The sequence below is a fragment of the Podarcis liolepis genome (assembly GCF_965112155.1).
Source record: "Podarcis liolepis genome assembly, chromosome: 16".
Lineage (NCBI taxonomy): Eukaryota > Metazoa > Chordata > Lepidosauria > Squamata > Lacertidae > Podarcis > Podarcis liolepis.
Window position 1 is genome coordinate 40,492,414 of NC_139567.1, and position 25,883 is coordinate 40,518,296.

Here is a 25,883-nt window from a genome sequence, read left to right on the forward strand (position 1 = left end):
ACTTGTGATTGGGTATTTATTCAAATACTTGTTAAACAGTTTGAGTGGCTTTAACTAGCTTAGCTTAATTTGACAGTCTGCAGTCAACAGCTCTATTCTCAGATTAAATGCCGTAATTTTAAGGATTACCCAATGCTCTTGAACAGCACACTTAGAAGCCTCATGAATTATCAATTTGTCAACTGCAGGATATAAAAAGGGGTGTATTTCAACACGGAGAGACGAGCTACTTGCTGTATTTCTAATAAAACTCTAGGTGTAGCCCTTCTTCTTTCCATTGGAATGTATTTATGTCAAAATATGCATCTCTCAGAGGTTGCCTGCTGAAGGATTCCTCCCACCCCTGCCCCTAATAACAGTGACATCATCAGTATGGTAGATTCTCATAATAGCCTTTCCAGTCACATGACTCCTGCAGTAATCATGTGGCAGAGACAGGCATGATAAAAGAAATCCTTTATTCTTCCACTACTCTCCCTTCACCTTCTTGCAGGAAGGGTATGATCTCCAACTTTATAGGGGCATGGGGGTAACACAGTGCACTGGCCAAGCCCAGCACATGGCTCTCTACAACGGGGGTCAGCAAACTTTTTCAGCAGGGGGCCAGTCCACTGTCCCTCAGACCCCGGGGGGGGGGGAGACTATATTTTGGAGGGGGGGGGAATGAACTAATTCCTATGGCCCACAAATAACCCAGAGATGCATTTTAAATAAAAAGACACATTCTACTCATTTAAAAATACACTGATTCCCAGACCGTCTGCGGGCCGGATTTAGAAGGCGATTGGGCCGGATTCGGCCCCCGGGCCTTAATTTGCCTACCCATGCTCTACGACATTACTTCCTACAAGCAGTTGCTGGTGGTGGTGGTGGTGAGACTTCATAGTTCTAAACAGTTATAGTGTCAGATGCAGGGGTTTATCATTTCAGGTAGGGGGAGAGAGAGAGAAACAGCAGACAATGTACTGATCTCACAAGGCCATGCTTTCACCGGGGGGGGGGGGGATTCACGAGGAAATCATGATAAGAAAACTGAACTTTGCACAAGTGTTTCACCTCTGTAATCATACCATGCTGGATAACACAGTTACCCTTCAAAATATCTGAGCATCACCAGCTACAATTATGTGTCACAGCACAATACTCATTTCATCACCATGCATTTGCCCTTGCTGAGGTATCTGCCTCCCATGACAAAGTCCTCACTTACTAAAGAAGAGAATTTAGAGCTTCTGATGATAAAGCTACAAATAATAAAATAGTAGATAGGTAGCCGTGTTGGTCTGCCATAGTCAAAATAAAAAAATTCCTTCCAGTAGCACCTTAAAGACCAACTAAGTTAGTTCTTGGTATGAGCTTTCGTGTGCATGCATCTGAAGAAGTGTGCATGCACACGAAAGCTCATACCAAGAACTAACTTAGTTGGTCTTTAAGGTGCTACTGGAAGGAATTTTTTTATTTTTAATAATAAAATATTTCCCATGTAAAATATAGAGAGAGCACTGATTTATTCATGTCCACCCAAATGAGCCCATGACAGAGGTGCTGTTTGAACCAGGGACTTCCAATCCACTTTACACTTAGCGACTGCACAAAGGCTGCATTATTTTAATATTAAAAGTATAAAAGTATCATTCACAAGCTTCCACCTTCTCTTATCCTCTAGCATAGCCAGGAGATTGGAAGCTTCCACTTCCATTTTAGCTTAACTTTACTTAATCTTATATATGGTTGTTGAAACAAGGCTGTTTCATAAATTACAGTTTGAGGTTCATGAAACTATAGTTTGGCCAGGTTCAGCCATCACAACAAGCTGTGGTTCATCTAAAATGTATGGGAAAGCTTTCAAGCTCCTTCTCACTGCTGTACTGTAGTGGGAAGAGTTCATCCTCATAGCACCAGTCTGTGGTTTAGCAATAAGTGCAAACACAGACAACTCACCATAAGCAGAGAATTCTCATATTCAGTAACGTAAAACATTCACAATGCCATCCAAAGTGTCCATCTCAATGTGGTGGGTTTGGGGGGGGGGAGAGAAAGAGAGACTGAAAGCAAAGCTTCTGCCCTCTGTCCTCTAATACAAGACTTAAAATTGTAGCAGCTGCAAGCTGTAGCACAAAGAAAGCATGCTTTTGTCTGTGAAAGTACTTTTAAAAAACAATGAAGTGTCATTAGTAATCTTGATGGGATGGACCGTTTTTCATATATAACATAGATGAAATATTTTAAAATGGTATCTTGGGCTAACTTTTGCTTCTGCTATGGCTTCCTATCCTGTTTCTGCAAGTGATAGTCACTGATTATTATTCAACTACAGAATGACAAACGCACAATTGTTTATTCTCCAACCTCACTCTGAAATCATTTGGGAAAGGGCCATATCTCAGCAGTAGAACATCTGCTTGCACGCAGAAGGTCCAGATTCAATTCCCAGCATCTCCAGGTGGGGCTGAGAGACACGCCTGCAAGAAACCCTGGAGAGCCACTGCTAGTCAGTGTAGAAAATATTGAGCTAGATAGACTAATGGTCTGACCCAGTATAAGCCAGCTTCCTATCCTACATTACCAGATTGTTAATTTTTATGTGGAAAAATTCTAAATAAAATTAAATGCTAAACAGTAAGAGCCACTGTATTGTAAGTGAAACAGAAAGTGCTGGTCTTGGACCAGGGAGACCCAATCCTTGCTCAGTCAAGGAACTCATAAGGAGGCCTTTGGCAAATTACCTTTAGTCTACCAAACAGGACTGCTGGGGATAAAATGGGATAACTGCAAATGCCACCATGAGCTCCTTGCAGAATATAAAATGAGATGCATACATACAAATGATCTAAGTAACAGTCTTCCACTCAAATCTTTCCTCGAGTAAAATCTTCCCAGTCAGTCTATAGTGATTTCATTTGAAGCTAGAAATGAGCACACTTTTCTTTGAAAGTATACACCAAAGCCTGGTGGGAGGGACCCAGATCACTAAAGCTCTCTCTCATTCTCAAGCTTTCCAGGCAAATCCACAATCACTGCACATTCTAATCAGACAGACAAGGGAAAACGTCATCCTGATGTAAAGTGCTAAATTTGTCTCTTAGTGGTCTCTGTAGCAACCCAATATTCCAAAGAGACAATCATGTGATCAATGCTCTTAGCTCCTGCTGTTTATCCTGCACTGTCCTACTTACAGCAGCTTTCAATTCCAGCTGTCTACAGCAGAAAAGAAAAATCATCACCTGGCCTCCTGCAGTACATGGTCCCACTTCAGGCTCATCTGAATTGGTATTTTTTTAAAAAAAATATCTTGGCATTACTGAAGCAGGGAGAAAAAAAGGAAAACTGCAAGTTTAAAAATGAGAGAGAGAAAGCACCATTTGAATTAACTAGAAACAAAGGCTTCAACCAACTAGTGAAACTATAGGGTGAACTATCTTAGCATTAAGTGATCAACACTCAGTCCTGATGGAGCTATTTACAAGTTAGCAACACAGGAATCAAACAGGTTAGCACAAAGTCCACAGAATTAAATCAATGAACTCACACAAACATAAACTTAAATTCAAACACTCTGGCTTAACTGTCGACTTTTCTTTCAAGTCACATTTCTGTGAGGCTGGAAGCAATCAACCTAAGCCCTAACTAACCTAACCTCCCCTATACAAGGTTGACAAAGGCTTTTTCTGCACATAATGCTAAACTATGGCCTCCATGTAAACCATATTGTATAGTACCCAGAGACAGAAAAATATTAGGTAACAAGTAAGCCACACTCCTAAAACTGAGCCTTTTGCATAGAAATCAAACTCAATTTTTAGCTTTGAGCATGACTGCTTCCTAAATATTTGATGCTGGTTCTTTGGAATTTTAAATATACATTTTTTTCTAACTCAGACCCAGCTCTGGAGGGTCCTGTCATACAATATGTAAGTAAACTAGGATTTATTTATTTTTATCATTGTGTGTAAGCGAGACACATTATATTTAAAGGCAAATTTTGACATGTAGGAAAAGAAACGAAACTGACAAACATTAAATTACTACTATGCTCAGAGAGTCACGGTTAACTATATTTTATGAACTACAGAAGGTACAGAATGGACTTTATATACCCTCCTCAATTTAGCAAGCCTTCTTTCAGGCTTTCACCCCTCTAGACTTATGTTCCAGAGGTGTGAAAGTCTGGGGGAGGGAAGAAATGGGCAATGCTTGCTGCCTCCCTCTATCAAAGCCTTAAAACATCCAGGTCAGGTGGAATGGGGAAGGTGGGAAATGTGCAGTATACCGAGATAAAAACTTAGGTTATCATTCTGAAAGAAAATAAATTTCATTTCAAGACAACATTAAAATCATAATTACAGAGCCGATCCACATTACGGTTAGCTTTAGAACTAAGATTTAAAAGGTGATTACAGTACCGCTGCTGTGTTTGACATTTTTGTATCCTCAGATATTTGGCGTAGGAGAGCAAATCTGGGAGATGGCCAGAAGTATTGCTCCTGCAACATGGCAGTAATAAGGCTTTTACGCAGCCTTGCTTCAGATAAGGGCCTTGACACTGTGTTGCAAGAGCAAATGCCTGGCAAACTCCCAGAATTCTCTCCCACACCAAATACCTGAAGATACTCACTCTGGGAGTTTGCCAAACACACTGCTCCTGTAACACAGTGTCAAGCCCTTTTTCTGAAGAAGGCGAGAAGAAATGTGGCAGGATCAATATTCTGAGCCATTTGCTCTCTCTCTCTCTATCTTTTGCGTCAAGAGAGAGAAACTGATGACAGTTGAACACAAGTGAGTATAAATGAAGTAACGAACTGGCACATGAAAGAGCTGAGTAGCTTTTTCAATTTGCACAAAAAATCCCATTTCTGGAGTCCATGAAGCTCAGTTAAAGATCTTCGGGTGCCTCCCCCCATGAGAAGTTTAGAGGGTGTCAACAGGGCAACAGGCCTTTTCTGTGGTGGCTCCCCATTTGTAGAATTGCTCAAGCAAAGAAGCCTCGCCTGGTGCCTTTGTTACTATCTTTAGGCACCAGATGAAAATTTTCCCCTTCAACCAGGCATTGATTAACATTTAAATGTGTCTGTGGGAGACAGGTTTATTGGTTAGTTTTGTTTTTGTTTTATTATGTATTCTGTGTTTTCATTTTACATTTGTATGTTTTGAACTGTGAACTTTGGATGAAGGGTGATATACACATTTAAATCATCATCATTATTGAAACCATAAATATCAACATGTTCCCTGCATTCTTTTGTTCTTCATCCTACAACCAATTCCAGAGATTACCAACAGCAGAGATTACCAAGCGAGATTTTTTCTCCATTACAGTTTGCCTCATATAGGATTAGATAGATCAATATTCTGGTGTAGTATTTTCCTTTTGATTGCACCTGCATCATTTTTCACACTTTCCTCTTTTCTTTAATATCAAATAAACTGCTTAATTGGATTTCTGGTGTGTATTGGTTTTTGGACACACTCAAAGGCTGTTTGTCCACAATGCTTAGACAGCCTGGGCTATGCTACCTATTTAACATGCCTGGGAGTTATCAGGGGGGTGATGGCTGAAGTTGTCAGGAAGCAGCCTTTGAATTTAGGGGGCAATCCCCTTGCTACGGAATAGATCACCTTAAGACAGTGGGAATGGCACATCCCTAGCCCTGGAAGGTGACAAATAAGTGGGGGAGGCTAGACAAGAGAAGTGTAGGAGGTCATCCATTGCAAGTGAGTTACTTTACCAGGTAGGCACTGGAGCAGGGGACTGCTGTTCTTAACAACCCCCGTTAGAGAAAATGGAACTTGCAGGTTTTATATTATTAACTAGAATGAAGAAGAGAAATCTAATAAATATGCATGTCTAGTTTCATATATCTGCAGTTACTATGACATGTTGATGATGGTAGGGTGTTTAGTTTCCATTTCTGGATCATAACACCAAGGCCTATATGTTGTTTCCAAGCCCAGGTAATAAACTTTCCTTTTGTTTACTACAAATGTTGGTTTCTACCATTTCCCATTTCCCTCAAATTGACAAAGCTTCGCTCTCCCCCAATGCTTTCTGATTCTCCCAGGCATTTAAAAATCTATGATCTTAACAGTTCTGAATGGCAACCCACTGTTTACGCAACATATTTTTAGCCATGCTGCAAAACTGTTTTTATCTTTCTCCCCAGGTTGTATGCTACAATTGTTATATGATATGCTATATTAATATAGTATTTTATTATTTCATGTTCTCTGGAGAACAATGTAATTGGGTGACTCAGATAAACATTGACTCAGATAAACACTGTAAGTAAGCAAACAAAACCTAACTTGGGTGCCCTAGGGTGCAGCAACCTGCAACTTCATCTACAACAGAGGGTGTGTTTGGGACCACAGTTTCAATAAGAAAGATATGCAAAAAGTTTTGGGGAGGACCTTCAATATCTTTTCCTCCATAAAGTCACAAGCTTAGCCCCTGGCATCTCAATTTTCTACCATGCAATTATGAAACAATCCTAGAGTTAGGATCCCTTTGTGGGGGGTTGGGGTGACAACAATAAGTTTCAAATAAAATTGACTTTTGAACTCCCTGTTGAATGATTCTTTGCAACTAAAAATAATAATATTTTGAAGTCATGAAGGGAAAATGTGTTTGGGGTCCCGTACTGGGGTCAAAAGAATTTTAAACAAAGAGATGAGCAATGTGCAGACCTCAAGGCTATAGCTTGCGGTTGTTGTTTCTAAATCTCCTGACTGCAGAAAACCTCAAGAATTTGGTGCTAAAATGATTGTGATTCATACAAATTCAATACTTTCAACTACTGTATGGACTTTACAGTCACATCAAAAAAAAATTCAAGGGACCAACCACAGAATGTCATGTTGTAAGGCATCAATTTGAGAATCATACAGAATAAAAGCAAAATGTCAATGTACCATATTGTCAATTTGACATTTCCCAGGCGGATTCAGCATGCTTAAACATGTCTTTCCCCCCCCCCTTTTGTTGACTAACTGCATGTTAATTTTATTTAGTGTGCAAATAGCTGAAAAGGTTTTTCATATAGCCAAAAGAAGCAGAAATTATGGTGGGGGAGGCATAATGAAATCCACTCAGGTGCAATCCTACACACACTCACCTAGAGTAGGATTGTTCTGTCATTGTGGCTTAAAAGGTTACGTTCAAACAAACACAAAGCTTTACTTGCTGCTTGAAAGGCATGACAACTCAATAGCACACTTTTCCCTTACATTAGATCATTTTTGGGAGGCAGTATTAAGACACTGGGAAGGAGGAATTGTTTTATAATTTTATAATGCCCAAAGTGATCTGCCCATAAACACAGCGCTGATTAGGGAGAGTTAGCAGAAAAAAAGTTTTTAACGTTTGACTAGGCTAGTATTGTATCAATTATAAATGCGTAACACATGCTGTGTTCATTCATTATGTTACTATTTAATTTTATGCAACAAGACATTTCTAAAAGAAAATAATTTGCATAAAAAATATAGTAATTTATATACATATATATATATATGTATCTCCTATTACTGTTGCAGTTCCATGAAAATATGCATTTTACGAAGCAGGGAGGGAAGAGCTAGGGTGATCTGCAGATGACCCATTCTTGACACCTACTCCATTGGCCATGATAAACATCTCATTTTACTTTCATTTTCTAATCAAAGAGACTCTCCTTCTGTAATCTACAAACAAATCACAAACTATCCCTAAATATTCCAGGGTACACTAGATACTATTCTTTTGCTATGGAAAGCCTGCACAAGAATTTTTTTTTTTTTTGCCAGAGATCACTTAACCTGTAAGAACTAAGGAGCCCCACCCACAAACTAAAGCCAGAACAAAGAATAAGCAAGAACATTATTCCTCCGTATCCATACAAAATAGCTACTAAATTCTCTCCAAGTATAGCACATGCAATACAATTGGACTTGAGTTTTCTAATCTAATATTTAACTTCAGGATCAAAAAGAAGCAACCTCCATTACTTTCAATGGGGCAGTGTGTAGGGTGCCCCGAAAACTTCGCTGAGATACAACTTCTTGTGTTCTCTACATTTTATTTGTATTTATCCCTACCACATGAATGTTTATTCTAACAAACTCTTTCAAATTAATAAGAGAGCCATGAAGTTGCAACTCTCATTTACAGCAAAAACAACAAGTATTGTGGCAGACTGAGAAATTTATCAGGGCATAAGCTTTTGTGCACTACAGTCTACAATGTATGAAGCATTAATCTGAGTTACAGATATATGTACATAGTTGAGAGATTGAATGTGAACAGTGTGAACTGCATTTCATTTCCCTCTAATCTCTTTACTAACCCCCCCCCCCAATATATGTGCTGGAGCTTGATATATTGGGGGGGGGACTCTGTGTGTGCACTCCACACACAGACACACAAACACAAACACTTGTGAATCAGGATAACGCTTCAAGCATATGATGAAGTGGACTGTAGCCCACGAAGCTTATGCCTTAATAAATTTCTTAGTCTCTAAGGTACCACAAGACTCTTTGCTTTTCCTTCCATGCAAAGTGATTGCTCTGTACACAGTAAACTGCACTAAAATAAATTAACAGCTTCACATTAATGGAATAAAATAGTACTGAAATAATTTCCTTATGGGGAAAGCCCATAAGGTGGCGCACAGCAGCTCAGTCCGGAAAGGCAGCTGTAGTTTCCCCCCAGGGTGGGGTGGATTTAATATCTAATTAAGTACTAAATAAATAGACATGTCTTGATCTCTCCCCTCTGCGAAGTATTTTTTTTCATAAAACGAGTCTGCACACATTTTACATTTTTCCCCTTAAAAAAAAAAAAAGCCTTCATATGGCTGTTTTTTCCTGGGAAACAAAACACACACACACACACACACACACACACACACACACAGAGGCCTGCCTGCAAGCAGCAGAAGTACAGTATTCCTCAGCTGGAGCTGTTGCAAGAAAGAAGTGGCTGAAATTAAACCACAAGCGAAACACTTCAGAAAAGCTGTCTGACTCCCACTATGGAATTTCCTTCAAGAATGTCCTCAGGCCATGTCAATGGGAAAATGTGAAGGGTGCAGACTAAGTGCAGAGATACTTAAAAGGCTAATTATTTCTGCCCTTTCAGTGATAAGTGAATTATTCATTAAAAGTTTTACCTAATAAAAAAGAAAGAAAGCAGTCTTTGCAGCCTTCAATACATTTATTCATTTTAGAGGTCAGGTCATCATATTCTATCATTTCACACAGGGAGCGTAGGTGCTGGCAATTGTTATTTCCTTTATCAGGTGCTCATCGGAATTGGTGAAATTATAACCATTTGACCTTAAGGGGCTGACACATATAAAGCTGATTCTGCCTTTTAAGAAAGGCCTTAATAATAATAAAAAAGTGACAGCTAATGGTATTAAATCACAGAGTGAGAGCAAAATGCACACACAAAACCCTCATGTACTCTAAAAACATATATTCATACAAGAACAGCTATAGAGGTCTGTGGGTTGTTGTTGTGTGTGTGTTTTAGTGTTCTATGTACTTGCAAGTACCTAAAGCTTTCGGGTCTCCAAACTCCTGCACCAAGTGTAGAAAGAGGAAGAGACAGTTGCATGTTCATATCCTCAAGAGGTGTAAATCTAGCTGAAAGCCAAAGGCCACCACTTGAAGCAAAGACCACTCAATGGAAAGCAATTTCATGTTAAACACACACTCATACTTCTAGAGCAGGGGAGGCCAACTTTTCATACCAAGTGGGCTGCAAGAGTACTTCAACACAGAACCTGCAGCCCGCACGCTGCTTGTTGCAGGGGGTAGGGAGTGAGGCCAAAATTTGACACACACACACACAGAGAGAGAGAGAGAGAGAGAGAGAGAGAGAGAGAGCCCTCATGCTGCCTTCCAAAAGTTAGCTAAGCGAGGCACTGGGTTTTGGGAAGGAGGCAGAGATGGATTTAGGGGAGCATGACCAGTTCAGTCGCACTGAGTGCGGAGCCTAAGGGGCACCGCAGAGGGATCTGAAACCATTATGTAGAATGAGAGAAGAAAGATAGGGGGCGCCAAATTTGGGTGTCACACAGGGCACTGCTGAAATTTGAGACCCCAAGGTCTGCCACTGCTGGAAGGGTCCTGAAGCCCTCTCACCTCCTTCCTGAAGCTAGCAAAGCGCTAATAAGGGTTTGAGAAGGGGACAGATGGGCTCTAGGATAAGGTTACCATATTTTTTTCAATGAATTCGGGGACACTTTTCAACTTCAATGAACTTTGTATGGGGACTACCTTGTAAATCTGGGGACTGTCCCCGGGAAACGGGACGTCTGGTAGCCTTACTCTAGGACCCTGTCAGAGCCATCACTTCCCCTTCCCAAAGCCCAGTCTCACTTACCCCACTTTGGGAAGGCAGTGTGATGGCTGCCAAAAAAGGCATTGAGGGCCGCATATGGCCCTCAGGCTGAATGTTGGACCACCCAGTTCTAGAGAAAACTAAGAGCAGTAACTACAAAAACAACTTAGTGGTTAAGCACCTGCTTTGCATGCAGAGGGTCTAGTTAAATCCCTAGCACCCCCAGTTCAAAAAGATTCAGGCAGCAGATGGTTGTAAAAAGCCTTTCCCAGAGACCCTGGAGTGTCACTGCATGTCTAGGTATACAACAATTGGCTAGATGGGCAGAGAGTCTCACTTAAGGCAGCTTCTTACATCCCCTGCCCCTGTTTTTTTCAAAGGAAGCTTACAGTGTGGGGACTATTAACTTACAAAATCCTAAACAGTCTGGAACCAGAGTATCCAAAGAATCTCTTGCCCAACCAGTGACCATAGCCTTTTCCTTAGATGCTCCCACCTTCAAAGTTTAGGTGGGCGGCTACTAGAAATAGGGCTCTTCAGTTATAGTGTCCCAGATATAGAACCCCCTTCCCAAACACATTTGGCTGGTGCTATCATTATCTTTTAGGCACCATGCTAAGTGTGTCCTATTCACTCAAGCCTGTAACAGCAATCAATATGCCCTTCACTGCTGTTGGATGTTAAACTACAATTTATTTACTTTTTATGGTTGTAAGCTGCCTTGAAGGTCTATATGGTGAAAAGGCAGGATTATAAATGTTTTAAAAATAAATAGCCTTTACTAGTTAACTATAATTATGACAGAGGAATCCGGAATAAAAAGGTGTGTGTTCAGAAAAGTACTTGCATACACATTTGAAGTATTTGGTTTCATAACTAATGGCCTCAGTCCAGGAGAGAAGGGCTGACTGGCAAAAGGAGCAGAATAATCAAAATAGCTTCTCTTCTGTTCTCAGCATCAGAAGTATCCCTATGCTGCGAGGGGAGCCGCTGGAGTTGCTATTTTTAAAAAATTACTTCGGTAGCACCAGTGCACATTTGATGAGGATCTGGTGGATAAAAGGGAAAGGGAGGTCCATAAAATCAATAACAGAAGGTCCGCATTGGGGAGGTCTTCCTGTGCCTTGTTTGACCTTGTTGCCACTGTTACATCTTCCACTTGAGAGATGAGAGATGGAACTGAGCTTACTGCTAGCACTGATTAGAAGTGGAATCTGCACTGTGGTTTAAGGCAGTTCTCTTGTTCTGTTCCAATTAAACATGCTTCACTTTCGGAGAACATTATGGGGATATCTCTCCTGTGCGGTCTGGTGTTCTGGAGTGGGGGATTGGTCCCAGATCTGAATTGATTTTTTTCCTTTCCAATGTCAGCCTTTGAGAATTCTAGTCAATATGTTTGGCAAGAGCCTGCCTTGCTCTTGCACATCTCACCATGGTGCTAGTTATGCCCAATAAGCTTATTAGAAAATTATATCCCATCCAAGCACCAGTGCGCCAGATACTACAGCTACTTGATGGAAAAATTAAAAGCACAGAAATGTAGAGTCAGAAGGGACCGAAAGGGTCATATAATCCAAACCCCTGCAATGCAGGAATTATGAACCCCAAACTCAAAAGCAACTGGTGTCCTATGTTAAGATATCTGAATCTAACACAAGTTGCTTAGGTGTCTCTGAAAAGTGAAAATTCCAGACATTTATTAATCATTAGCTGAATATCTGGGGCAAAGAGTAGTTATAATGGTTTTCATAAGAATTAGCACTTATTTTGAAAAAAATATTACCCAGTATTTGCCAACAGAGCTATACATTTATAATTTGTACCGTATCTGGCTGGTTGTGCCAAAACAAATTTGCTTTTCACAAACTTCTAAGACATAAATTTGACAAAGCATTTCTGAAGAGCTGCTAACAGGTGCCATCCTTCAAGCACTAGCAATTCTAAAGATGTCTATCAAAATTTAGATGGCAATGTCATTTTTAAAGATAATTTGAATAGTTCAAAATGCTGGGACTATAACATATTATAGCAGCTGTAAGAACCACATTTGACTTCAGTATTAAAACTCTGTTTGCTTCTTAAATGCATAGATTCTGCTTCATCAACTAAAAAAGCCACACATATCTGAAACAAATCGCACAGTTAACAACCAGACAAAATCATAACCAAGAGTTCTGGCTGCAAGCAGCACACCACACTGCCAACTTAAACCAAACTGAGAATACTTGTCCAGCAGTCATTTCTCACAGTGGGCTTTGTAAGTCCACAAGTGGACATAAACACAATAGCTCGCTCCGGCTTGTGATCCTCAGCAACTGATATTCAGAGGCACAGTGCCACCAACACTGGGTAAAATAACCATCGTGACTAGTAGACATTGACAGCCTAATCCTCCATGAATTTATTAGTAAAGAAACACATTATTGTTTGGGTTGTTCTTTGTCAGACTAAAACTGGCACAGGCTACAGTAGAACTTTCACCAGAACAGAATACAGGGATTAAAATAATATTCAGGGGTTAAAAAGGAGCTTGAACACATACAAGTGAAAGCTGCCTCAAACTTATTGTATTTACATCCCACACCTTCAGCAAATTTATACAGTCGTACCTTGGTTTTCAAATAGAATGCGTTCCAGAAGTCCATTTGACTTCCGAAACATTCAGAAACGAAGGCACAGCTTCCGATTGGCTGCAGGAGCATCCTGCAGCCAATCAGAAGCTGCGCGGGACATTCAGCTTCCAAGGCAAAGTTCACAAACTGGAATACCTACTTCTAGGTTTCCGACGTTCGAGTTCCAAGTTGTTTGTGAACTAAGCTGTTTGAAAACCAAAATACAACTGTACTCCCTGGGAGGATAAGAATAAAAGTGCAACAGAAATAAATAAGAAAATAAAGTATACAAACCAGCATGAACTAAAACAGCAACAAATGGTTAAACTAAGCGCTAAAATAAAACTGCTCCAAGTTAAAATGAGCTGACATTAGCGGTCCTTAAAAGCATGGGGAAACAGAAGTGATTTTGCTTGGTGCCTAAATTATGAGAGAATGCCAGGTGGATCTCCATGAAGAGGGCATTGCAAAAGCAACCATGTTCATTGCAGCTACTTAAATTCTCCCGCTAGCAAGCATATGGTGTGAATGACAGGTGCTGTTTCTAAACAATGCAGATGGGCCAAGGACCCATGGCCAAATGGGATTCCTTGGCAAGCATACCCTGCATCTTTAGAAACATGCGCCTGCCATTCCACTTTATGGTTTCCTATAGGAAATACATAAAGCAACCCTCGAAGGGATTCCACAAGAAGAATGGTGTAGGGATGCAAAACAACTACAGTTTTGAAATAATATGTCTCTGGAAACAAAAAAAAGTAATGAAGTATTTCCAATATGCATTCTTCAAGCCTCGCTGCAGCTCACCATTTTGTCAGTCAACAACAAAATTCACACAATATGCTGCAGAAGAGGACAACACTGTCGTGCATTCCTAAAAAGGTGATATATCACCTTTTATTAGAGTGAACTAAATAATCACAAACCAGCCAATAAGCTTTCCAGTTCTTTCCCCCATGTTCCTTCAAAACTGTCTTCTGGAGAAGACGAGGGATGTTTCAAGGCATTAATATCTAGTTTTAAGAGTGCTGTAGAACTCTAAAGCTTCAAATTTTGTGACTTTTAGTTGGTCTTAATGAAGTGTTTTATACTACTGTCGTTTGGGGTATTTTTAATGGCTACTCCATCGTTGTCTATATTCTGAAAGAGTAATTTACCAAATATTTTTGTAGCTCTTCTACATGAGGTTTTACCTTGTATTTTTATACTGCCAACAGCAGCCTGGACAAGAAACAACTGAAGTAAAATCCTGGCTCCATCAGTATCAGAACAAGCAAATATAAAAAGGAATGATAGAAGCACAAGGATAGCTGTAGAGGAAGATTCTATTTTAGAAAATTACAAACATATGGAAGTCTATTCCATCACCACATGAGATCTGCACTTGCATGAAGAATCAGTTCACCGTTCTCTATTTGTAGTACAAAACAAATAACCATTATCCTGAAGCTGCAAGTAAAAAACACACTAGGAAGGAAAAGGGGGAGGAAAATGCACAAGGTATCCTACCTTTTATTTATATGTTTCTCATCTTTCTCGTAAGGCTTCACAAACCATTTCCCAATGCGCACAAAGTTCCGGTTCATTAGACATCTTTCCACCAGGTTGTGAATTGCTTTGAATAGCAGAGTGCGACATTCGTAGGAAAGCCCATTCTCCCAGACACCGTCTTCCTCATCTGCAAGCATGGGAGGGGAAAAAAGTTAACAGCCAGCTTTCAGTGGAGGTGCAAAGAAAAAGAACGCCACCAACAATAACAGCAATAACATTAGTGCTGACTAAAAGGTCACTTCATACATTACATTTAAGAGTACCCCATAGGCTTCTTCAACATAAACATATTGAAGAGTCTTACAGAAAGACAGAAAATGGCCCATCAAGCCAAATACAGGCCACCCAATTAGGAGCTCTCTGTTGTCTCAGACAGAGGCCTCATGCTGCTCTTAAAAGACCTTTCTATTTAACCACAGATGCCAGGGACAGGACCTGGGTCTTTCGGCATGCCAGTCATTTGCTCTGTCAATGAACTATAAGAGCGCTCCTGCTGTCAAAGTTTAGTACGCATTATCTTTGGGGAAAGGACCTGTCTTCTTAATTTTTATTATTACAGGCACCATCTAGCCCAAGCTGGGCACTTTGGTTTTAATGGAACATGCGTGACACTCCCATCAAACTCAACCAGAGGCTTAGACGTATTTGCCACACACAGGCTCAGGCCCCATATAAACTAAACAAGTGGGTCCTGTCACACTAGAACATTACTGTGATGTTCCAGGAATCCCTTAAAAAGGCCTGGTCCCGGTAGTCACTAGGTCACTTCCTCAGATACTCCACTGAAGCCTGACTTCCCTTAAAATACCTGCTTATGGTAGCTACTTACTTAAAAGGAACAAAGCTCTCTTCATATATTCATTCACACAAGGTAGGTAGGAGCGGGGGGTGGAAAATTAACTCTTAGAATCTACCCAGATCAGAACACAGGCAGTTGAAACATTAACCCACATTTAATTAAGGAACATTACATGAAGAACAAGCCATTTCATACATTTATTTATTATTATTATTATTATTATTATTATTAATTATTATTATCATCCCGTCCATCTGGCTGGGTTTCCCCAGCCACTCTGGGCGTCTTACAAGAGTTCTAACCTAACACCCCTTAATAAATATGCAAACTATTTTACATATGTTTTTACTATCCTGCTCATCTAATTCCTTTTTTCTTTCCATCCTTTCAACCACTCTCTTCTTCAGTGATAATTTCCAGCACTCACTTCCTCACATTCTACTCCACTCCCCTATTGACAATCATTCTATTCCATTCACTCTTCTGCCACGATGACCAAGAAATACAATTGGGGGACAGAGTTTGACAGCACATTCTTGCCATAACACTTCCAATAATGCCCGTTTGGCTTTCTTTCATAGGAATGAATGGTTGCTATGCACTCTTATGAGTAAAAGTACAGTGGTACCTCAGGTTAAGTACTTAATTCGTTCTGGAGGTCTGTACTTAACCTGAAACTGTTCTTAACCTGAAGCACCACTTTAGCTAATGGGGCCTCCTGCTGCTGCCACAGCACGATTCCTGTTCTCATCCTGAAGCAAAGTTCTTAACCTGAAGCACTATTTCTGGGTTAGCGGAGTCTGTAACCTGAAGCGTATGTAACCTGAGGTACCACTGTACTGCCCTTGGGAATAGTTTTGAGGTGAGATCACAACCTAACACACCCTGACTTGATCCTCACTGAACTGACTGCACTGCTACAGCAGGAGTTGTGCTCCCCCCACCCACTCCAACAGTCCATCTGATATGCGAGCTCCTTCCACTCCCAATAATTTACAGTAATAAAGAAGATGACTAGACAGAATGTGGTTCTGATCCAGCTAAGCCTACAAGTCTGTATCCAGAAACACATAAATGTCAGCCTTGGGGAGAAAAACTACTGCGCTGGGGAACAGTGGTGAGGAGAGGTCATAACCTGACCCACCTCAACACCAAGCAACTCAGGAATTGCAGGAATTATAGAGAATTGTAGGGCATGACACACAAGCATGGTGACCCTTTGCTACAGCCAGAAATACAAATGAGATAGGTATCAAAACACTAGAGGTTTGAGAGTTGTCGTTTGTCATTATTGTCCAGTTCATTCCAATAAACCTACACAAACTCAGCTTTCACCAAGAGTAGACAATGACATCAGCTGAAGTCTCTGTAATGTTTACACATGTCCACTCAGACAACAGGAAAGAAGTGTCTGACCGAAGGTTTCCAGGAGCACAGGTGTCCACATCAAGATCTATGTTTAGGAGCAAATGGCATGGACTTTCTAGAATCTCTAGACAGAAGCAAAACTTGCATTTCCCCAGAACACATAATGCCAATTTTGAATCCATTTGATGTATTCCCCAGACAAAAAAAAAAGTTTAACCTGACAGAAACTTTCACAATGTGTTTTTATCATGCACATCAGATATTGTTTCCATGTTAACAGACTTCTTTCAGTCAGATTGCAGCACTACAGTTCAATGACTTGTTCCTTTTCCCAGGCAAGAGTATGTACCACATAACCACTTTTAAAAGGTGGCTGGCTGCCATCTGAAGAATTTTGAGCTCAATGTCTATTACATGAATTTACCAGCACCAACTTTAGAAGGCGGATGTCTGGCTGAAAAGGCAAACGATAAGTCAATCAGGATTTCTTTCTACCCATTTTATTGCCTCCAGGTTGAATAACAAAGGTCACTAAAGACAGTGCTTGTTTCCAAGCTCTCACCTCAAAAAAGGGTCTTGCACTTCTTTGGGAAAAGATACTGAAGCTTCAAATTTTTCTATCCATGTTGATCAACACTTAGATGTACCAAGGAGTGGGTTGAACTTGGCAACACTGATAAGTACTACCAGAATCCAATAATGAAGCCTGTCAGATTTATATGGGAGTAAGCTCACATGAGGTTATTAAGAGAGCACGGATCATCGTACGAACACCTAAACACACACTCACACAAAATGTCAGCCAGTTTTCAAAAGGCTTCTTCAGAATAAAATCCTGATTCGTCACTCAGTCCCATGCAGGGTTGTATGCCCCAATCCAGAAGGTGAACAGAAAAGAATACAGTGAGGCAGCTCCTGGGGATCAATAATGGAAGAGGTATACTGCCTTCAAGCCTTACTAATGAGAATCTGTTCACCAATACAGTGACACAAGATGTTGGACTAGATAGGCTAGAGGTGAGGAACCTCAGGCCCAGGAACCAAATGCAGCCCTCCAGGTCTTTCTTGCTCTCTGGATTCTTCTTCAACCATGCCTCCTCCCCAGCCCACAGCCCTCAGCAGCCATGCTCCGCAACTTCTTTGAGCGCTTTTGCTTGACTGGAATGTGTTTTTAAATTATGATAATGCCTCTTCCTTGCCTGGATGGAAAATGAAGCAGAATGTGGGTGTGGCTGGAATGTAGCCTACAGTACAAAGGAAAGAGTCATATCCATTGCTCCACCCACTTTTGCCTCTGGCCCTGTCAACTACTGCTATGTGGCCCACGGGCTGAAAAAGGGTTCCCATCCCTGACACATGACTATCAGTCTGACCCAACAGAGCTCTTCTTGCGCAAGATTCTGCTTTCATATAATTTTCAATGCAGGTTGTACAGCCCAGTCACCTGCCTGCATAGTCCATTTTTATAATAGGGCTACTCCTGACTTGTCTCTGTTCTGACTCACGTTTTAAATATGTTCAGGAAGTGACCACAAAGAGCTAAAGTGGTGTGCCTCTGCAACATCATTAAGGCTCAAATAATAAAGGCATGCAAACCAACAGATAATGTGTCCTAGGAATTTTGTAGCTACAGTGGTTCCATTTGATTATGGGGCAGTACTATAAACCAGACAACAAACAAAAAAACCCCATGAACTCACAAAGCCCAATTATAATACATGCTTAACTTTCCAAGGATGAAAGAGATGTACAATATGGGCAGGATCCCTGGAGATGTTCCTCCTGTCTTAAGTGTTTGTTTTCCATTGATACTTAAGACACCTGTTTTGTCTTCTTCCTTCAAGAACAGCTGTAAATGATTCAAAGATCCACAACAATGCCTTAAAACTTATCACAGTAGACCTCTAAGACAACCTCAACCATAGGGCATCAAGGGGCCATTTGACCATTCAGCATTCAGGGTCAAAGACCCTTGTGCAGATTCTCCATAGCTCCAAATGTGAGGACAAATACCCCAGTGATGCAAAACACCAAACAGCACACAGATGCTCCTTCTCAAAAAAAGAAAGAAAGCAGAAAACAAAATGAGATCCTCATCTCATATCAAACTTCAGAGCAGGCACAGTTTCTGCTTTTTTTTGAACAGAGGAACAGAGTCTACTTTCTGTACTGCTGAGTTCTGCAGCAGGCCAAAGAAGAAGAAAACTAAGCTAATACTGCCTATTCTGGAGCTCAACATCTCTCTCTCTCTCTCTCTCTCTCTCACACACACACACACACACACACACACAGGTCATCTGGCATCTTCAGAGTCAGAGTCAACAGAGATAACAAATAATGTATGGCTTCTGTACCTAACAAGAGATTTGTTGTCAAGGGAGACTCTGCATTCAAGTAAAAGGTAAAATCACATATTCACTTCTTGCACACAGCCAGGAAGTTTACACGGCAGACTTCTCACTGCATGGAGAGATAAAGCAGAACTAGCAGCCCCCCCAAAAAAAAAATCCATAAAAGGAATGCATGAGATTAACAGCAAAATTTGTAACGACCCAAAACACAAGTTGGATTAAGGGATCAATTCTACGTAAACATATTTAGCAGAAAGTAAATTGCATTGAACTCAGCAGGAGATGCTTCCTATTTAGAATTCATGTTTAGAATGTGGACTTGAGCAATTCAAGTGGACTTACTAGGCAAGCCACTCCCTGGTGATAATTGCAACCTACCAAGCAGGGACATCACAGGGATAAACATGATTGTGACACCACAAGTTTAAAATGTGTCAACCTGAAATCATGAAACCATATCCTGGAGTACTAAATCATTAATCCAGTTGCTGTCTTTGACCACCATTCACCCTAAAAAGGGTTCAGTTAGTCTTCAAGAGAAAGGCGCTCTTCATGAGAAAGCAGTGCAGTCAGCCCTACATAAGCTCTTTATTTGGCCTAACTAGCTGTCCATAGGAACATGCTTTTCAGCAAACCACTGCACAACTATAATTATCTGGAGGACACAAGCAAAACCTGATGCTTTCTGTGGGGGTCTATTCAGCCCCCGATGAGTACACAGCTCTCCATAATAACGGAGAGCAACATACACAAAGGGAACACAAACTCCTCGCCATTAAAGAATCAGGAGACAGACTCAAAACGTAACTACAAGATAATGATCAGATGGAAGAAGTACCCATCTTGCAAAATAAAAAAAGAGAATTACTTCACCTTCAAGGCACAGAATAGATCTAATGAGATTAAGTTGAAATGAACCTTCAGAAGCGCCTTCAGGAATGATTTAATACACCATTAGTTGGGAAGAGGGGGTGTCACATGTTTGAAAAAATTGTGCCAAGTTCCCTTGTGGTGCACACATGTGTATATGAGAACATAGCTTTGCAAAACTCATGGTTTCTGGAAAGAGATTAGAACATTGAATATATGTTTTCTGGACAAGCGATTACAGAGGTTTTAGGTATGTTCCAGAAGGCTTTTTCTCCACTCCCTAATCCAGAAGAATGAAACACATACACACATACCTGTTCTTAGAAGTTACAGCATTTATTTATTACTGTCCAGATTGGTTGTCAGGACATGCTATAAAACAGTATTTAACAGAGTACCTTGAGATTCTGGATAAAGACAAGGGTTGCTAAATGGAAATCAAGTGACAACTTGTTCATAATCATATTTTTTTCATTAGGTGGCAGAATATTGAATTCCTGTTGCCAATAGATTATTTTTTTCCTAATTAAAAAAAAAGAAGTCAGTACTATTGATACTGTTACAAATTCTTTAGTGTTTAACACTATTTAAAACAAATTGAAATAGGGTCATGTTTTTCAATGCACACACTGTTTTTGACGATTGTATCACATCAAGCAGAACACAGCAAGACAAGGAATACTGCCCATTTGCCCAAACAACAGAAACCTATTTCCTTCCCTAAAAACCCACTGAAAATGAGAGCAGTGGGAGGACTTAACGTGCTTGCCCTTGGCGATGTCAACACACAGACAATCTCATCCTCGGGATCTCAATTGCCTGTGATCACACAGGGGAGAAAAAAATTCTAAAGATGTCAAAGTAGCAACAGCTCAGAGCTCCACATGGGCACATACATGTGAAAGCCCACTAACACATACAAGGGGTGTTGTACCCCTTAAAAGCTTACATCTCATTAAAAAAACAAGCCAGACAAAAATTTGCTACAAAACTAGAGTTCAATAGCTGCTCTTGTGTGTTTATGCATGTGCACATACACTATCAAGAACAGTCCAATAAGGAGAAATTCACACAAGCATTTTTATTTTCTGAACTCACCCTTTCAGACCACTTTTGGAAATGCAGCAAGCCACATTGACATGGCATACTTTTTTAAACTGTGAACATGCTACCATCCCATTCAATTCAGATACATTTGCAAAGGATTCTAGACACTTGGTGGGCCAATAAGCTGTGACAATGGCAAGGAACCTGCTACTTGATAAATGCCTGAACAGTCCACAGTTATTGCAATCCAGCTCTGCAAGGATAACAAGAAGACTGACCTAGTCTGTGCACCATGAGAGGCCTTGAAGAAGCATAGGCAGCAGTTCTGGGTGTCAAGCTCAGTTGGCTGGAACCACTCAACTAGCAAGAATGGCATGGGGTGCTGACTTCATTGGGGGAATCTTATACATGGATAGTGCATATGCCCATTTTCTAAATTTGGGGTCCCCAAAAGTAGGGGGCGTCTTACACATGGAAAAATACGGTATGTGGAGGGTTTCTTTTTTGGGGTGTGTGAAGAATACAGTTGTAGGATCAGTCCACATAACCCGTAGCCACAAGCCCATCCTTTCTCCAAGGGTTACTCAGGAGTTGGCCTGGGCAGCTCATCTTGTCAACATCAACCACTTCATCCTGCCTTCTTTATACTAACAATCAGAAGTTTCAATGGAATAAAGCTGTGGCCTATTTTATACCCAGCTCTATCTCCATCTCCTCTCTCTGTTGGGTTACAGGTGCAGGCACAAATTCTGTTAAGATGTGTCTGCAGCAACTTCTAGTCAAAATATGGCAGGCAACAGTTTCTGGAAATCAGATCCCAAAGAAATATACAGGGGTGGGTGGAAGTAAATAGGAAGCCTTAAATGCAGCTCCTTTAAGCTGCAAAAAGAATAGAGAACTATATATCCAAGATTCTTAGCTTACCTAGACAGGTGCAACAAGAGAGAAGCACACATTTTTTCTCCTGTTTCACTTATCCCCCAACCAGATCTTGCTGATATCTCTGCTGGGCTGGCAACAACCAATGAAGTAACTGGGACCAAGATCGCTGCATCAGGAAGTGCTCAGTTCCTTAGTGGGGTTGATTGACAGTGCTACAACTTGCCAGTCAACATTTTTAGCTACAACCCAGGAAGGCTCAAACCATTCTCCTCAGCTTAGGGAAGGCTTATGGCAGTTGGACAAGCTCTTAAGTAAATAGAAGCCCCTGGTACTCCATCATAAACTAGTGTCTAAAAGAAAGGGGCCAACAGAGCTCAGAATAAGAGACAACATGTTTTGCATCAAGAGTTACTGGCAAAGAGCCCAGCAGGCAATAGCCTGCCAGATCCCTTCATGCAACTCAGTTCCATGTGGATCTCATGACATAGTGATTGACATATTGGTTGTCCAAACACTGGCTAAGGTTGTAGCATGATAGAGAATATTCCTGATCTTGGGAGGGTTTTGCTTAAATAAATAATGAATATAAGCCTGTTCCTGGCTTCTCTTTGACACGTATTTGTGTGACCAAGAAACTGAATGCAGACTCATCCCTTAATGAATCCATCTGAGAGAAATACAAGGAAAAGCTGGGATGAAGCTGAAGGGTAAGAAACTTAACTGCTATGCCAGACCTTGGGCTTCTAAGGCAAAAGTTCGTCTTCTACTTTTTCTCGTAAGAGTATTTTGCTAATATATTCACCCTAATGAGAAAAACTTGAGAATGCCATTATGAGGCAGGCAAAACCTGCCCACCGAACCTCACTCTCTTGAGTAATGTAGCCTATACCAATATGAGGCTGGTGAGGAAATGCAGTGTGTGTGTACACACATACACAAACACAGCTGTTCCAAGAGACCATTCAAGGGTTCTTCCTTCTACTGGCATCTATCATAATGTCAGACAGATATTTTACTAATATTCCAGTAAAATGGGAAGGCAGAAAAGAGATGAAAACATTTTATTACCAAATGTAATATTGTCCATTGTTTTCTTTAGCAGCAGCAGGTACAGTACTAAGCACAAGCAAAGAACATTTGATAAAGGAGAGAGTGAAATGTGTGTTTAAAAAGGAGCCTCTTGATGTTTATTATTGCCCACATACATAGACACACTCCCAGCATGCTAATACCTGCTTCAGTATTCCAGACATTCTGCAGCCAACGATCTGATTTTTCTGCTGAATGTGAAGAAAACTGATTCTACAGGAGAATTTGCAGCAGTAAAATGTACTGTATAGAGGTTGTTTTTTTAAAAAAATGCTGTAAACTCTTAATAGGGAAGAGGAGGAGGTAACATTTTTTTCCTGCCTTCCTATTATGGCTCCTGCAAATACTCAACGTATGTAACTCCAACAAATAACAGACATACAGCTTATTATAATAACCAAGGAGAATTACATAAAGATCTCACTTCAAATGCTCCAACAGCATCCCACAGTACTCAAATCGCTGCAAGGACTGTTGAGTGCTTTCTTCACTAGATCATAGAGAGGGGAAATGTGGTAACTTACAGGATGTACAGTATCAATACTGCAGGTCAGTGGATGATTTATGGATAAAAGGTTTAAGACTCAATTCTCCACTCAAAAGGACCTCAGGTAACAAAAATAGAACAATGTCAGTCTGACATTCCTGAAAAATTGCTGCCTGTCAGAGTAGGTCATCCTATCCTAGGCAGACCACATGGTTTCATGTGATCGAACTGGACTGACAAGAAAGGTTAAAAAAGTTAGGGCTAGGAAAATCCCAGCTGTCTTAAAATTTTGATGCCGAAAACCCTGGTGCCCAATTTCCCACACAGCCCTCCAGCCCTGTGTATAGTTAGCATTACCTGACATATAGGCACACATACCGTATCCCCCCTCCACTATAAACCACACACAACAACCTAACAAGGTTATGGGCTCACTTGTTTGTGTATACTGTAATTTACTTAGGAGTTAAAGCAGTGGCATTCAAACTTTCTAACTTGATTGAACCCATTCCACAATGACCTGTTGGCCCAGAAGTTCCATGTTTTAAAAACAGGGCCGGTCCCAATATGAGACAGAGTGAGACAACTGCCTCAGATGGTAGGTACTTGGAAGGGGGGGGCAGTAGTGAGAGCTCCACAGCTGCTCTTCCTGAGTACCCTAGCCTTATATGGAGAATGAAGCTACCAATGCCATGTGGTCTGACTCCTGCACCCCCAAAGCTAACCTGCTGCTCTGAGTTGCAGTGGATGAAACCATCCCACTGACCATCCCACTGACAGTATTGTCATTCATCTGCCATGCTTTGAAACTTCTTCACCTTAGGCAGCAAATGTCCTGGGCAGGCTCTGATTTTTTAAAAATGCTGTAACATACGTATCTGTATGGTATGCAGTCAGTGCACTGACCAGGCCTACTGACGCTTCATGAATTCAGGGTATACCTAGAATGTACTCACCATTTGCTTGTGGCTGCCAAAGCAGGGGAAAGTTGCAGTGGTGGTTTTGTTATTTGGGTGAAGACAAAAGGAATATGACTGAAACCAAGTGAAACATGCCTTTTAAATAGTTTGAAAATTACTATAAATGCTACAAGTCACTTGCTTGTAGCAGCACCTTGTGGAGCATTACAAGAAAAATTACAAAACTAGAGTAACTGACAAGCTTAAATATAAACTATCAAAAACAAAAAAACTCTGCTTAACAAGCTGAAGTCAAATATTGAGCTCCAAACTTATTACTTCATAGAAGATGGCATCAAACAAGGAAATGTTTCCAAGAAATATGACAATTTCTTTCCTTCAATTTTCTTTAACATCAGAAAAAGCACAAAAACCATAGCTGTATGATTAACCTAGAAAGTAGTAATAATCAAATAAATGTTCGGGGGTGGGGAGGGAAATTATGCCATTTTCAACAGACTTCCAAACATAGTCCAAGTGTTTTGAGCAAAAGCAAACACACACATTAAAAGATTGCAAAGTCCAAACTGCACTTTGTACACTAACTTCCACATCCTACAACAGAACACGGAGTTATCTGTGAAGAGATTTAAACCTATCAGCTTCTCCAAACTTACACAGCTGGAAACTCTCATTTGATAACAAATCAAGAATTAGATATACCGTATTTTTCATCCCATAGGACGCTCCGTCCCATAGGAAGCACCTAGTTTTTTGGGGGGGAAATAAAGGAATTTTTTTCCTTTATTTCCCCCCCAAAACCAGGTAGGGGAAACCAAACCAGGTCGAGGAACAGCGGGATGGCGGCGCTGCGCCTCCCCACTGTCCCCCGAGCTTGTGGGGCTGGCCGATGTCTGCTTCAGGGCACCCCATGTGCCGGGCGGCAGGCTGCTATCCGCAGCCTAGGGAGCCCTGTGGGAACTCCCGTGGGCTCCCCAGGCTTGCGGATAGCTTCCTGAAGCCTGGAGAGCGAGAGGGGTCGGTGCACACCGACCCCCCTCGCTCTCCAAGCTTCAGCGAAAGACTGTATTCGCCCTATAGGACGCACACAGATTTCCCCTTCATTTTTGGAGGGGGAAAAGTGCGTCCTAGAGGATGAAAAATACGGTAAATCCAGGTTCTTATTTCATCACTTTTATTGTTTATGAACTGGAACCTTCCCTTTTTGGAAGGGTGGATTGATAAACTGTTCCAGCATAATGGCTATGCAGTTGCCGTTATGTATAACAGAAACCTGGTATACATATAAAAGTTTCTCGATTTCAAAACCACCATTGGGAAATAAAGAACAACTCAGAAGCTTGAGTACTCCATTTCCCTACCTTATTGTATTCCCCCCCCTCCCCAAAAAAACCCCTGCTTTTGTTTCCAGAGGCTGCACATCTGCACTGCCATTCTCACAGACCATTGCTAGCTCAAGACTATACTTTGCAAACTGAATTCAATCTAGCCATAACAGCAAACTACAGTTTACAATTAACCAGGCTAAGCACACAAACCAGTGCAGACACTGACTACTTTAAAGAACAAAAGGCAAAGTT

At 40.9% G+C, this 25,883-nt stretch overlaps 1 protein-coding gene and 1 long non-coding RNA gene across 2 annotated transcripts in view; one reads left to right on the forward strand and one right to left on the reverse strand.

Moving 5' to 3' along the window:
• The window catches only part of LOC310695546, a 205,723-nt gene that overhangs the window by 153,704 nt on the left and 26,136 nt on the right, over positions 1-25,883 (forward strand). The gene's annotated exons all lie outside the window — the stretch shown is intronic.
• The window catches only part of MED13 (mediator complex subunit 13), a 104,426-nt gene that overhangs the window by 62,464 nt on the left and 16,079 nt on the right, over positions 1-25,883 (reverse strand). Inside the window, exon 3 of the mRNA XM_083479729.1 lies at positions 14,449-14,617. Coding sequence (XP_083335855.1) covers positions 14,449-14,617 — 169 coding nt within the window. The remainder of the gene's footprint in view (positions 1-14,448; positions 14,618-25,883) is intronic.